Source organism: Aquarana catesbeiana, linkage group LG01 (genome assembly GCF_042186555.1).
Source record: "Aquarana catesbeiana isolate 2022-GZ linkage group LG01, ASM4218655v1, whole genome shotgun sequence".
Classification (NCBI taxonomy): domain Eukaryota; kingdom Metazoa; phylum Chordata; class Amphibia; order Anura; family Ranidae; genus Aquarana; species Aquarana catesbeiana.
The window spans coordinates 663,720,874-663,736,045 of NC_133324.1; the positions used below are offsets into that span (position 1 = coordinate 663,720,874).

The following is a 15,172-nucleotide window of genomic DNA, read 5'->3' on the forward strand; positions in this document are numbered from 1 at the left end:
CCCATAGAGTTACTATGGAGCTTCAGTTGTCGGCTGCCTCCTCTGTACCTGCCTCCACAGTGAAGCCACCACTGACAGCTCAGCGTGGGACCAGAGCGGCTTCAAAAAAGCTATCTATAGCGAATTCTTCTTTACAGGGTAAGGCTGGCCATACATGGTCGAATTTCGAAAGAATTCTTTTGAAATTCGACCCATGTATACACGATCAGAAAATCGTACGGAAAATACAGATTTCAAAGCAATCGTACGATAATCAGATCGTTAGTACAGAGCTTTTGAGGCCTGAACATGGCAGTTCATCCAATATTATTCTATCCGACATGTGTACCGGGCATTAGTCTTAGATCGTGGATGCCTGTAGATTTAGAGATTTTAGTGTTATGCCCCGTACACACGGTCGGATTTTCCGATGGAAAATGTCCGATCGGAGCGTGTTGTCGGAAATTCCGACCGTGTGTGGGCTCCATCGGACATTTTCCATCGGATTTTCCGACACACAAAGTTGGACAGCAGGAGATAAAATTTTCCGACCACAAAATCCGATCGCGTCAATTCCGACCGTGTGTGGCCTGTTCCGACGCACAAAGTGCCACGCATGCTCAGAAGAAATTCCGACACGGGACAGCTCGTTCTGGTAAACTTAGCGTTCGTAATGGATAAAGCACTTTCGTCACGCTGCAATGTAAAAAATGGTTTAATATAGCGCACTCTCTTCTTCTTTATAATGTGACAAGAATTAAGTCGTTTTGATGCTCATATTCACACAAACTTCTCACAAACTTTTTTCGTTACTATTTATCGGGATTCCCTCAATATATTTTGATTTCTCACATCTGACAACATATTTTTTATTTTTTTTTTTTTTTACTTTAATGTAGAATCTTTTTTTGTGTTTCTCTTTTTATTTATTTTTTTTTGTTGGTGATTTTGATTTGTACTCCCGAAAATGTTTGTGTGTTTTTTGTGACAAGTTCCCACAACACCATTGATATGTTGTTCTATTTAATCTGTAGGAGGAGATTGTTTGGTGTTGTTGTCCCTTGTTAATTTCACATTGTACTTTAGAAATGTACCTGAATCGTCACCAACAAACTGTCCTTTTTGGATGAAAACACACACAGGAGAGTAGAATTTACCTAAAATATTTTATTAAGGGGTCACAACTATAAACAAATAGGGAGGCAACGCAGGAGAAACTGCAGAAGTGGGCGAAGCCTTGGACCCCCAGGGCAGACATCAATTATTTAAAAGCAAAATTGGTGGCCTGAGGAGTCCATATCTAAGGGAGTGCAGTCTGGTCCAGAAGTCCCAGAGATCCGGAAAGCAGCAGATGACATCTGTGTCCCCAGGCTGTGGTCATACGAGAGACTGCATCTTCTGTCAGACCAGACTGAACCCAGGGCAATCACTCTTTGGTCTTCCTTACACGCTTCCTTACAGGCTTTGGCTGTGGTGGTGGAGTTGTGGCAGCAGGAGGAGGAGGAGGAGGAGGAGGATCGTCCCTCTCCATGACATCCGTCTTGGGTGTCAGTTCCCCACTCTCCCCCTTACGAAGGACTTTATAAATCAGGTCCTCAGAGATCTTGCGTTGACCCTCCTGCATGCCCTGCAATTTGGTGGCAGCCATGCAGGCAAAGGCCTCTTCAGGACTGGGGAAGGCTCTGAGGGACGCCGAAGCCTCCTGGATCAGCCTGTATGCTGAATCCTGCACAGGACTGGGAGTGGCCTTCCTGGCCCTTTTATATGGCAGGCGGAGGGGAGGAACCTGAGACTCAGTCAGGCTGCGACTTGTCCCAGGCTTCTCTTGGCTGCCACTTAGCCCCGCCTCCTCCTGGCTGCCACTAATCCCCGCCTCCTCCTGACTGACACTAATAATCCCCGCCTCCTCCTGACTGCCACATTCCACAGCCTCCTCCTGGCTGAGGTCTTCCTGTGTATGAAAAAGGGACATAGTTTTAGTATTGTTTTCATCAATTACACACAATTTTCACCTCCTGACTGCTGCAAATTGAATGTTAACAAATATAACAGACTATCCTTCTGAGCCCAGCATTTTTCATTCTTGTCCCAATTTTGGGTGCCCACTACTGTCTATTGATATGTAAAACACTTTCAAGCAGCAATTAGTGATCAATAATAACATCTAGTAAACATCATTTATTTATTGACCAGAAATCTGTAGAAGAATTCTATACCTGACTCCAGCTGGGCTCCTCCACTTCTTCCTGGCTGGAAGGCCCAGGTTGGCCATCGGAAGCCTCAGCTGGGGTGGAAGGAAGAGTGGAAGGAAGAGTAGAGAGGGATTCCCTGACTTCAGTGTGGTCTGACAGAAATCGCAGTCTCTCATAGTACCAGAGCCTGGGGACATAAACGTCATCTGCTGCAGCTCCTGATCTCTGGGAATCTGTGACCTTCTTGCGCTCCCTAAGATAAGTGCTCCTCAGGCCCCCAATTTTAGCTTTTAAATAAGGGATGGTTGCTGTGGGGACCACCGGCTTCACCAACTCCAGCAGTTTCTCCAGCGCTGCCTGCCTCTTCTGTTTGTGATTATAGTGGGGGTGTCTCACTTGCCACAGACAGGGCAGCTCCCTGTACTTGTCTATGAACAGGGGCAGGAAATTGTGGTCGTTGAACCCATCCATTTTCTCTGCAAGACACAACACAAGACAAACCCTAATGTCAGGCCAAACTCCCCTAATCTTGTTACAATATAGGCTTCCATTTCGAAGCAGTATAGGCCCAAGTTTAGATCCTACCTTCGTTAGCACGATCGGCGTCTCCGATGCTCCTTCCTCCGCTCACAGATCGTACGTAAGACGCGCGCGTTACGATTTATACACACTGCGCATGCGTATAACTCCGCCCGCCCCTGACGTTCTTTCTATTCTATTCCCCGGCCCTTTTTGTTCGGCGCAGTGGAGGAAGAGCACATGGCGGATAGACAGCAGGATCGTGCTATTTACAGCAACGAGGAGGAGGAGGAGGAGGAAAGGCTGGAGCCTGAAACGTCCCGATCCAGAAGGAGATTAAAGGACTCAAATATGTCCTTTGGGGAGATGTTGGAGATGGTGGACATCCTGAAGAAGGCCGACTATGATGGAAAGTATGGGCCTTACCCCAACCACAATGTCCGAAAGGCCAAGATCATGGGGAAAGTGGTCAGGAGTCTGCACCGGAAATTCGGGGTACGACGATCGAAAGATCAGCTCAGGAAGCAGTGGTCAGACCTCAAATTACGAGAACATGAGCAGTACAGAAAGATCCGGAGAGTGCTGCAAAAAAGTAAGTAGTTGTGCTGTGTTCCTATTCTTTTTATGTTTCTTACGTTCGTGCTGCTCCATGTGCTTTTAGGAACTGTTGTACAGTTTAAAATGGCAACTTTCATGTTCATGGGCACATTATTCGTTCGGATCACACATTTTTTTTTCGGACTATAAAACACCATTGTTTAGCCCATATGCATTTGGCCACCATTTTGAGGCCCTATACTTGTCTTCAAAGAATTGGGTTGTGTAGATGGCTTTGTTACTAGAATGAAATGCAAACTAGATTGTGTGTAAGGAGAGGACACTGAGCAGCTGTTTTCACATCTGGACACTGGAGCACTAGTGTGAGACCCCAGAACACCATTTTTATTAGGGGGGCCACACAGGTGCTCCAGTGTATACTATAGGGGGGTCTCCATCTGTGAAGCTTGTACAAAACAGGTAAAGTATTGCAGCTTGACAAAGGACACTAAAAAGCTACATCTTGGAACTCTGCTAAAATAGACAATTGTACCCCACTTCCAAGCAATGTTTCATCTTTAGAGTTCTGCCATCAAATATCTGTGTGCTAATTATACCATTTTTGTTTTACATAGGGGAGAAACGACTCGGAGGACACCCCTCATCCCAGGAGACCAGAGCCCCCCCCCTCTGGAAGAAGGTGAAATCCCCCCAACACAAGCTGAGCAGGAGGAAGAAGATGTGGTGGAAGTAGTCACCACAACAGGTGAGTGTCTGCGACTACAGGCTCAGATAAGAGATGGATGGCGGCATTTTTTTTTGACCTAATTTATTTTGGGGTTCCTTTCTTTTTAGGTGATCGTGAGGTTGTGGATGAAGATCCTTTCACATCCGAAAGTGCCCAGATCCTGATCGGGGAGATCATGGGGTGTAATTTACAATTGGAAAACATCAAGCAAAACATCAATGATGTTATTCCAAAATATAAAAACATCATTGATGTTTTGGGGCGAGTTTAAAGCCCCTCCAAATCACTTTCTTCTTTTGTGTGCTACAATGTGCTAAATGTTTTTGTGATTTTTCCCAAAGCCAAATTTGGAGGATGCACACAGTGTGCCAACATGTGCTATCTGCCATCACGGGAGATCAATGGACGCGTTTTGGGGGTGCAACCCCTTCCTCAATTATAAAGTAGCGGTGAGGAAGGGCTTTCTCCCCCAAAACACGTCCCTTGATCCCCCGTGATGGCAGATAGCACATGTTGACATTGGGAAATTTGTGTGCATCTTCCAAATTTGGCTTTTCTAGGGGTGATTTCCCCCATCTGAACGCAATATCAAACACAGTTCCTAAATACTCATGTCTGATATTGCCTTCAAGTTCTACCTAATGTGAACTTTGTAAGATCAAGATTTGTGTCTTTTCTTGTTGGTTTTACACAGGCCTGTTTTCTATAAAATGCACATTTTGATTTTGGATAATGACACCACAAAATATGTTATACAATAAACATGTTGGTTTGTCAGAAAAACCTTTGGTAAATGCACATGTGATTGTGCAGGTATTAAAAAGATTGTTCATCAAGAATGTGTGGATTATTGTCTCAACGCTACAACACTTTTGGGGTGATGTAATTGTTGTTTGATGAGAAAATGGGGGTTATTTCCTAAGGGCAAATCCACTTTGCACTACAAGTGCAGTTTCAGGGCAGTTGCAAGTGCACTTGTAGTGAAAAGTGTCTTTGCATTTAGTAAATAACAGCCAACAGTGCTTTGTATAAGGTTACACAATCACGCCATTTTCTGGACTCCACACATTTCTGTCAGGGTCAGCTAAAACAAACACAAGCAGTAAATGTCCACAAAGAAGAGCCTGGGGGGAGATGCCTGTCGAGAACTTGAGGTCCTGCAGACTTCTCCCTGTGGCCAAATACCGCAAGGTAGCAACCAACCTCTGCTCTGGAGTGATGGCTTGCCTCATGCAGGTATCCTGCCTGCTAATATAATGGGTCAGCGAAGCCAACAAACGGTGAAACACGGGGTCCGTCATCCTGAGAAAGTTCCTGAAATCCTCAGGATTCTTCTCACGGAGCAAAGGCATATGACAGAACTGGTCACGCTGAAGCAACCAATTCTTGGTCCATGAACTCCTCTCCACCCTGTTCATGGACTGGACTTGTGTCAAGGTCAGGACCCCAACACCAAGCCCCCGCACAGCACGAACTGTACGAGGAGTACGCATACGAAACATGGCTAGAAAACGGTCGGCTGCTCAGAACGAAGTAACAGAACGCACTGAAGAACAGCAAGGCCTGTGAAGAGCGACCTGAAAAACAGCAACGAGCGGACAAGATCGCACAGAAAACTCCGATACGAACTGACTGCACGCACTGAAGAGCAGATACAAACCCACAAGCACAAACTGAACGGCAGAAAACGATCTGAAAGCCACGAGTCTGAAAAAGCGCGAATCGTCTCTCACCAAACTTTTACTAACACGAGATTAGCAAAAGGAGCCCAAAGGGTGCCGCGCTTGGTTCTGAACCGGCCTTTTCTAGTCTCGTCGTACGTGCTTGACGTCACCGCGTTCTTGGCAATCGGAAATTCCGACAACTTTGTGCGACCGTGTGTAGGCAAAACAAGTTTGAGCCAACATCCGTTGGAAAAAATCCGAGGATTTTGTTGTCGGAATGTCCGATCAATGTCCGACCGTGTGTACGGGGCATTAGAGTGGACTTCCCCTTTAAAGTAGAATTCCAGCTTACACCTAACTAACCTTAAAAATATTCCCTTCGCCCTTCTAACACCTATGTTGACTAACCTGTGTAAGAAAGATGTATACTTATTTCTTCAATTTCTTCCTGGTTTCTGGCCTGGGCCAAAATGATGTTATGCATCACATGACTCTTCATAGGCATTATTTTTTTTTCTTTTATCGGGGGGGGGGGGGTTTCTCCTCTAACCAAACCCTTATACCGTGGGCAGCAGGATACAGGTAGGTAGGGGGAATTCACAGCAGGTGCCTGTACAGTACTCACTGCTGAAGCAGGATTTCATTGATCGAGCCAGTCGACGGCGGCTCCCTGTTCCTCAAAGAAATGGTCGCGGTCCTCACCGACCATACGGACACGAGAGGGGAATAGCATGGCATACTTCAGGTGGCGGACTTGCAGACGCTGCTAGATCTCAGTGAACTGACTGCGTTTCTGCTACACCTCCGCTGAAAAGTCGGGAAACGCCAAAATCTGATGGTTATGCAGGGGGATATTACCCTTCTCCCTAGCTAGGCGCAGGATATCATCACGATCCCTGTAGTTAAGAAACTTGGCAATATAAACACGTGGAGGTGCTCTCTGAGTTGGTTTTTTTGCAGGCATCCGTTGAGCTCACTCCACAACAAAAGATTGCGAGATGATCTCCCTGCCATAGGTGTTGAGCAGGTCTTCCAGGGATGTGGCAGGGTTGTTACCCTCTTCTCCTTCAGGGAGGCCTTGAAGCGAAGATTGTTCCGTCTCAAACGATTCTCCAAATCGTCCTGTTCCTTAGTTTCTAGTCATATAGGGGCACTGGACATGTGTTTTTCCTTGATGATGCATATGCTACTCTTCCGTTGTTCCAGGTAACCCCACATGTCAATACTTTTGGGCAGCTCAGTGACCGGGTTGTAATGTCACAAATGGAAACATACTATGCTTGTTAACCGTTGGTGGGCACGGACAGCTCTGGGGTTGGATTTACATCTCACTTGCCTACCACAGGTGATAGCCCCTCCGGCACCCGACTGCACGCAGTGCTTGTCAGAAGATTTTTGCCCCCCTTTTGGGACGTTCACTTTACAAGATTGATACCCCAGCCGGTGGCCCTGAAGCCTCGGACACCAAGCTGGTGCTTACCTTGGGATCTTATGTTTTTTGTTCTTGGTTTTGGGACTTATGCTTGCACAAGTTGGGGTATGTGTACAGCTGGGAGGGTTGGGATGTTATTTTTTTCTTCTTTGTTGGTGAACATTTTCCATAACTATGTGTTATATCTGACCATACATGTGCTGATACTTACTTTTATGCTGATTACTGGGTGTATTTTATTATGTACCTATTTGCCAATGCTTATTTCTGGGCTGCTTGAGACCAGGGTGCCTTTGGCCTACCTTACGTTTATACTATGGCCAGGTTGAAGTTTCTCACATGGAATGTAAGTGGTCTACTCGATAAAATGAAATGCACTGCTGCTCTGTCCTTTCTAAAGACACACTATGCAGACGTTATAGTTCTGCTCGAGACCCACATGGAGGGGTCCATGCAACGGGCACCGCGGCATCCCTGGATTGGATGGGCATTCCATGCCATGCACACATTCTACTCCAGGGATGTCTCTGTGCTCATGGCCAAATCGGTGTCCTTTGAACTTCGGACAGTGTCAGTCCCCCAGGGCAGGTATATTTTCTTACTCGCCAAGATAGCAGGTGATTTGTTAGTAATATTAGCATTGTATGTTCCTCCGCCTTCGAATTCCACTATCCTCAGTGAGGGTTTTCGTTTATGGCCAGCTATCCATCTATACCAGCTGTCTGGCTGGGAGACTTCAGTATGGTTGCAAATCCATGTCTGGATCGAATGTCCTTGGGGCCACAGTCTCCCATGCCAGACCATGACAACAGGTTCAATCGCCTGATGACTAGTTTTAACTTGGTGGATACCTGGCAACACTTGCACCCCACCCGTCGGGCCTATTATTGCTTCTCTGGCTCACCCTCAAAATGTCTCTTATAGACTTTGTATGGCTATCCTGTGCATTAATCCCTAGGTTGCGGGATGCGGGATTTGGCCCCTGAATACTATCAGACCATTCCCTGTATTGGATAGAACTATCCTCATATACTGCTCCATCGTCCTTGACTTGGAGATTGAATCCATTGTGGCTAACTATTATCTCTGATAGTGACAGGTTGACCATGGAGTGGACAATTTTCTTTAATAACAACGTAGATACGGCCTCTCCTCTAATGATCTGGGAAACCTTTAAGAAACATGCTAGACTATTGCTTACTGAATCCATCTCTAGGTTTAAACGAAATTCTAAAGCTGACTATGTTCATGCCATGACTCAGTTGACGATGTCAGAGGACCGATACTTCTCCTGGCCGTCACCTGACTCCTTGGCACAATTGAAACTGCAGGCCAGTGTGGTGGACCAGCTGTGTCAGGAACGGAACATAAGTTGCTTTTTAGCAAACAAAAGATCTTTGAGCAGGATGAGTGTCCGGGTAATCTACTGGCCTATCTACTGGCCTATCTGGCACATCTGGGCTCCAGACCCCCAGTGGTAGTTACCTTACACTCAGACACGGCAGGGGACATTACAGATCCCGTGGCTATCACCAGGGAATTTGTGGACTTCTTCCAGGAAGTCTACACGTCTAAAGTGCATTATCCCCCACAGGATCTCTTGAGCCTTCTTGGAACACTTAATCTCCCCAAACTAACTGCTGAACAGGTGGATATGTTAGAGGCCCCGATCTCAAAGGCCCTTTATCAGGCTATATTTGAAGCCACAACCCATCCTGAATCTATGAGGGAAGCGATCATAGTCCTTATCCCCGGACCGGGTAAGGACCCCCATTACAGACCTATTTCCCTACTACAAACATATATCAACATTTTGGCCAAAATTCTGGCTCTACGCTTAAACAAAGTTTTTCTTTCATTGATACACTCAGATCAAACAGGCTTTATGCCGGTCTAATTATGAACCTTCAGGCCTCCCATGACCAAATTGGCTCCAGAGTAGTAGTCTCTCTTGATGTGGCTCGGTTGAATGGCAGTACCTGTGGCAGTGCCTTTGCTGCTTTGGTTTTGGCCCCAACTCCGTCAAATGGCTCACCGTACTCTGATACACCACAGGCTAGGGTGGTAGCTAATGGCTTGACGTCTGATGCCTTCCCGCTTTCAAGGGGAAGGCATAATTTCAAGGTGCCCATTTCGCCCCTCCTATGTGCGCTGGCTGTAGAACTCCTAGCGGTAGCCCTCAGCCCTTTACCTAACTGACCTGGCCCCTCCCTTTCAACTGCGTTAGAGATCATAGACAATTTCGGTAGATTCTCAGGCCTTAAAATTAATTGGGACAAGTCCCAGATTCTCCCCATGGACATGTTTTCCCCATCCGAAGACCAGGCTAACATGCCCTTACTCAGAGTCAGCACTTTCAAACTATCGTGGGTCCAGGTCTCTAGGGACGTAGCTGACTATGTATCACTGAATGTAGAGCCTCTTCTCCCGCTGATTAAAGCTAAAACAGACGTGGGCCAAATTGCAGTTGGGAGTTATGGGCCGCTTGGGCCTAGTCAAAATAATACCTTTACCTAAAATTCTCTATGTACTATGGCACTTCCCAGTCTACATTCCACTGAGATACTTTAAAAATATGGACGCTTTATTACAATCCTTCATCTGGGGACCCAGTAGACACAAACTATCCTGGAAGGTTCTTAGATCCCTACTTCCCTAGGGAGCCTTGCAGTTCCTGATTCTGGACTTTGGATCCTGTTACCTGGCAGCACAGTTCTCACATTTTTACCATATTGATAAGACTGACAAGTGTAGATACCTTGCCATGTCACTCAGTGGACTCAAGAATTCCACACGCATTTTGTGATCTGCTGCACGGCCTGCATGGGTCATTGGAGCTCCCAAACCGCTCTGGCCTTTTATTTCAGCACAAGCGGATCTGGGATCTGGCAGTGTCCAAGATGGGAACAACTGGGCTTCATATTAATACCCCCTGTGGTATAACAAACTTCTCCCAGAACTCCTTCAGATACCCGATCCTACTGTATGGATATCTAGGGGAGTTTACTTACTGTTCCACGTTTTCATTAATGGAGCACTTAAAACCTTTGATCAATTAATGGCAGAATTTAACCTCCCCAACTATATGTTCTTCCGCTTTCTCCAGGTATGCCATGCCCTCTATACCCAGTTCTTGGGCTCCTACCCCAACCCACCATCCCTGGATGCACTTGACATAATTTGTAGTAATAAATCACATCAACTCATATCTATTTTTTACAACATGCTCATTACTCCAGCTGCCACTAAACTTGCCTACACTGTTTAGACTAAATGGGTTGCTGATGTTGGGGAGTTGGATGACTAGGACTGGGGCCAGGCTCTAGAGACTTGCACCCTTGTATCCCCTAAATTGTCGGATAGGCTTACACAAGTCTACATAATACATACGGCATACTTGACTTCACAACGTTTAGCCAAATTTTGTCCTTCGCATAGTTCCATGTGCCCCAGATGTTTGATATCAGGATGTACCTTTGGCCACCTCATCTGGCACTGTTCCCACATTCGAGGATACTGGTCACAGATTGTCCAATTCCTACATGATCAGATGGGCTCACCTGTGTCCCTTGATCCAAAGCAGTAGATAGATAAACACACTCTTAGATTCCTGTATGAAACCTTGTTTGTAGCTAGAAAGATTATAGCTCACATTTGGATCCAGGCCGCAGCTCCTACAGTGGCTGCCTGGATTGCTGAAATTAATAATACCCTACCATACAAAAAGATTATTTGCACTAATAGAGGGTGCCCGAGCAAATACAATAAAGTCTGGGACAGATGGTTCCAGCCCTCGTCAACCTGTGTCTCCTGAATCTGCAATATGCACTACCAGCTGATTATAACTGGCCTGATGTGGCTCCTGTGAATTATATACATCATATGGTCTATATTATACATGGAAAACACTCATCACCAGTATGGTTCTTTTTTGTTGGTTTTTCTCTTTATGTATGCATATATTTGTTCTTTATTGGGTTATGTCTCTTTGATATGACTTGAAATGCATGAATACCCTGTATACTTTGCATAAAACTCAATAAAGTTTGTTTCCAAAAAAAAAAAAGAATTGTTAACCTGCAATAAAAAAAAAATTACATTAACATGATAATGCTTATGTAAGATTTTAATGATTGGGTTTATAACTAAATAATGAATACTTTGGATACAGAGCAAAAAAATGGAAGAGATGTGTTACAAATACTCTATGTGATGCCTAATATTTCTGAACGTTTATTTGACTGAAGATAGTTTCGGAGAGGTAAGCTGTACTCATATGCCCTGTACACACGATTGTACTTCCGACGGAAAATGTGCGATTGGAGCTTGTTGTCGGAAATTCCGACCGTGTGTAGGCTGCATCGGACTTTTTCCATCGGAATATACGACACACAAAGTTTGAGAGCTGGATCTGAAATTTTCTGACAACAAAATCCGTTTGCGTAAATTCCGATCGTGTGTAGACAATTCCGACGCACAAAGTGCCACGCATGCTCAGAATCAAGCAGAAGAGCCGCAGTGGCTATTGAACTTCACTTTTCACGGCTTGTTGTACGTCACCGCGTTCTGGACGTTTGAAATTTCCGACCAACTTTGTGTGAGCGTGTGTATGCAAGACAAGTTTAAGCCAACATCCATCGGAAAAAATCCGATGGATTTTGTTGTCGGAATGTCCGATCGTGTGTACAGGGCAATAGTCTTTAGATGCCTTTCACATGGGCATTTTGTCAATCTTTTGACCTGTGATTAGATGGATCAAGAACAGACTGCAGTGCATCCCTATTGGAAGCCAAATGTAAATGTGCATCCAGGTACAGGTAAATATTTGGAATAGACACGTTTTGCGTTTCTGTTCTGATCTGACTCAGTGGGGGATCTGTCAATAGATAGAGGCTTTTTTTTTTTAAAGGGGCCTTAGGATGTTACTATGTTTTAAATTGTATTGTAACTAGGGCTGGGGAAAAAAATCTATTTAAATCTTGAATCGAGTTGAGAGGTCAAATCGATTCAAAATTTAAGCAAATCGATTTTTTTTTTTAGATTTTTTTTCACTGCGCCGATCCTGAGGAGCTGTGGGCAGGAGTTTTTAGGTGAGGTTGCGGCTTCGGCCTAGTCCACGAGGCTGGACAACGCGGACTAGGCCGAAGCCGCGGCCTTGCCTAAAAAATCCCGCCCGCAGCTCCTGAGGACCGGCGCGGTGTCCAAAAAAAAAAAAAAAAACCTCGATTTGAATCATCGAGGTTTTTTTTTTTTTTTTTTTTTTTTTTTAAGAAAATCTCCCAGCCCTAATTGTAACTGTACTCTCTGCCCTCATGTTGTAAAGCATTGCGCAAACTGTTGGCGCTATAAAAAATCCTGTATAATAATAATAATTTAAGGTATAAATTACCCTAGCTTGTGGGTATGATATTCTGCCTTAGTAGAAGACAACTCGTAATAATGTCCTATCTGTTTGCACAGGTGGCCCACGCAGGTTGCATCTTCGACAGGACTTTGTCGGTACGGTAACAGGATTGACTGCTGTTGGGGGTGGGCTCGGCAATCATGGGGACATTGTACACGTAAGTATTTTCATCACTGGGGCTTTATGCCATGTAAGAGGGGCTTTTTATATTTCTAATAAAAGCTTCAATACATTATAGCAAGGCTTATTTAACTTGGGCTTTTGCACGTGCAGAGGTTTTAAGATGACTCTCACTGACCAATATTGGTTTTGGAAAGATGCTTTAGCAGTCCAGCTCTGAAGTATAATGGTTGTGCAGCCATAAATACTGAGAAGGTTTATTTTACAAGACAATTCCCAACACAGAAGCTTCCTGTAGTATTATAGCTTTATGTGTATGGAAATGCTTTTTTAAGTAGCCTTGCTTAGTACTTATGCGCAAGTTTTGTGATGAAACTGTGAGGGAACCATGCCCATTCTAAAGGATCACTAAACCTGAAATGTAAGGTGGCTGACATACAAAGGTGCAGGCAACATTCACAAATGTACATTTAAATTGTGCATTCCTCTACAAATATTTCAAGTATTTGACATTGTGTTTACATGCATTATCCAGCTTAGTGAGGGTTATTGTTTGATGCAACCTTTTTATTTCAGAGAAAAACTGAGCTGTCAGGAAGTCTTTAGTATGCACAAAAGAGTATATTCCCAAACACTCAAGTATTTTAAACATCTTTCTGTCCATATAACCTTTACATATACATGTATGAATGCTGTCTGTAGCTTGTCTATATTGTGGCATCTTACATTCTAGGTTTAATGGTCCTTTAACACCTCTGTTGCTGAAGGGTATGTGGAGTCAGCCAGTTAATCCTTTGTGACATCCAGATTGCTCTAGACAGTTCAGTAGATTTTGGTTGAATGACATTTTCTTATCCCTTTTGTTGAATTTAAGGTTGAGGGATATAAACAGGTCAGCATTTGACAGGCTCTAATATTTTAAGATAATACAATCTTAATATGAGGTCTTTGACAGATTTGACCATGTTTTTTTTTTTTTTACTTATTTATATGTAAGCAGTAATGTTCTCTGCAGTGCTGACATTGGCCAATTATTGCACAGGGTTTTCTGGTATGTTGGTTTTTATTGCCAAAACATGCTTCCTTGTAGTTCTCAGCACACTACATTAAGTGCCAGAAGTGAAAAAAAGTTCCCCCTAAACTCAACTGCTTATGGCAACCTGACCCTTAGGATAATCCTCACTCCTAAAGCCTAAATTAATCCTTGCCTAACACATAGCTCTGAACCTCAAATGTAACCCTTAACCAGACTGTAACACTCATCCTAACCTTAACCCTTAAAGTTAACCTTTAACACGGACTGAATCCTTAAACTTATACACTTAGCCTAATCTTAACACCTAACCTACACATAACCCTTAACACTAATTTAACCCCTTCAAAATCATACTTGCCTTGTTTTTTAGCTGTTATATTGAGCCACCCTTTGCCAAGATTGGTGCTCAAAATTTTGGTCTCTGCACCAAGAACAAACAGAGCTGAGGTGCCAGTGGCAAAACCAACTGATTCAGATTTTCCTGGTGTAATGATGTGGCATAGACTTTATTAACTCATTATCATGCTATTTTGTTTTCATTTCTTTCAATATATAAATAAAACAGTGCTATAAATCCATACCACTTCACAGTTCTACTAACCATTATGCACACTGATCACTGTGGAAATGCTTGTTTTAATGCACAGCGTGGTAGTTGAATATGTTTTGTAATGTAGCTTTGTGTTAGATGTCTAGTAATGCTCTCAATAATGTCCATAACATATCTTGAAAGGTAAATGACTACCAATGCAATAAAGTAAAGCATACCAATGTCCATGTTGTAAATAAACACAATATTTAAATTTAAAAAATTGTATAAAAGTTATGAAACTTACTTAATAATACATTTGGTCAAAACAGACCATAGAAAGACAAATGAGTTTTTAAAAATGATTAAAGTATCTTTGAAAACAGCTCAGTTTTATTTAGGAGCAGCTTATAAGTTGAAGCCCAACTCCAGGCTTCCTCTTAATCAACCACCTCTCCAGCTGATGGCCCTCGCTGGCTATATCTTTTTTTTTTTCCATAATAAGTTTTTATTCAAAGTAAAATAAAGCAACATGGAAAGTTGTCCACAGACATGTAAAATACAGGACTGCATCCAAACTAATACAATGCCATGAAGAATCGTACACAATTTAGTCTCCATGTATGATCACAAGAATGTCTATGGTGTCAAAACCCCAAAGGTGTGTAAAAAGCCACAACTATTTGCAGAATGAGAGACAGAAACTAAATTAAAGACAAAATAAAACACTAAATAGGGGCAGTTAGGGTTAACTGTCAACCGTACAAAGCCAGAACCTGCAAGGTAACCCCAACTAACTTTTAAAGGTCCACTGAGTAAGATGCCAGGCCAACCCTCCTTGCCTCGAACACCCAGCTGCCAATGGCTTCTCGCTGGCTATATCTTATGCTAATTTTTATGTTTACACTTTTTGCATGTTCTAAAATCCTCAGACTGGTAACGTGAATCCTGATGTAGAAAGTCATGTAGAGGGCACCTGTAGAGGGTAGAGGGTATGACCAAGACATCATGC

At 43.7% G+C, this 15,172-nt stretch overlaps 1 protein-coding gene across 5 annotated transcripts in view; it reads left to right on the forward strand.

Annotated features, from left to right (window-relative positions):
• NPNT (nephronectin) overlaps positions 1–15,172 on the forward strand; it is a 171,791-nt gene that overhangs the window by 30,792 nt on the left and 125,827 nt on the right. For all 5 annotated transcript variants that reach the window (XM_073601908.1, XM_073601935.1, XM_073601925.1 and 2 more), the window contains exon 2: positions 12,532–12,632. In XM_073601908.1, the coding sequence (XP_073458009.1) occupies positions 12,532–12,632 (101 nt within the window). The remainder of the gene's footprint in view (positions 1–12,531; positions 12,633–15,172) is intronic.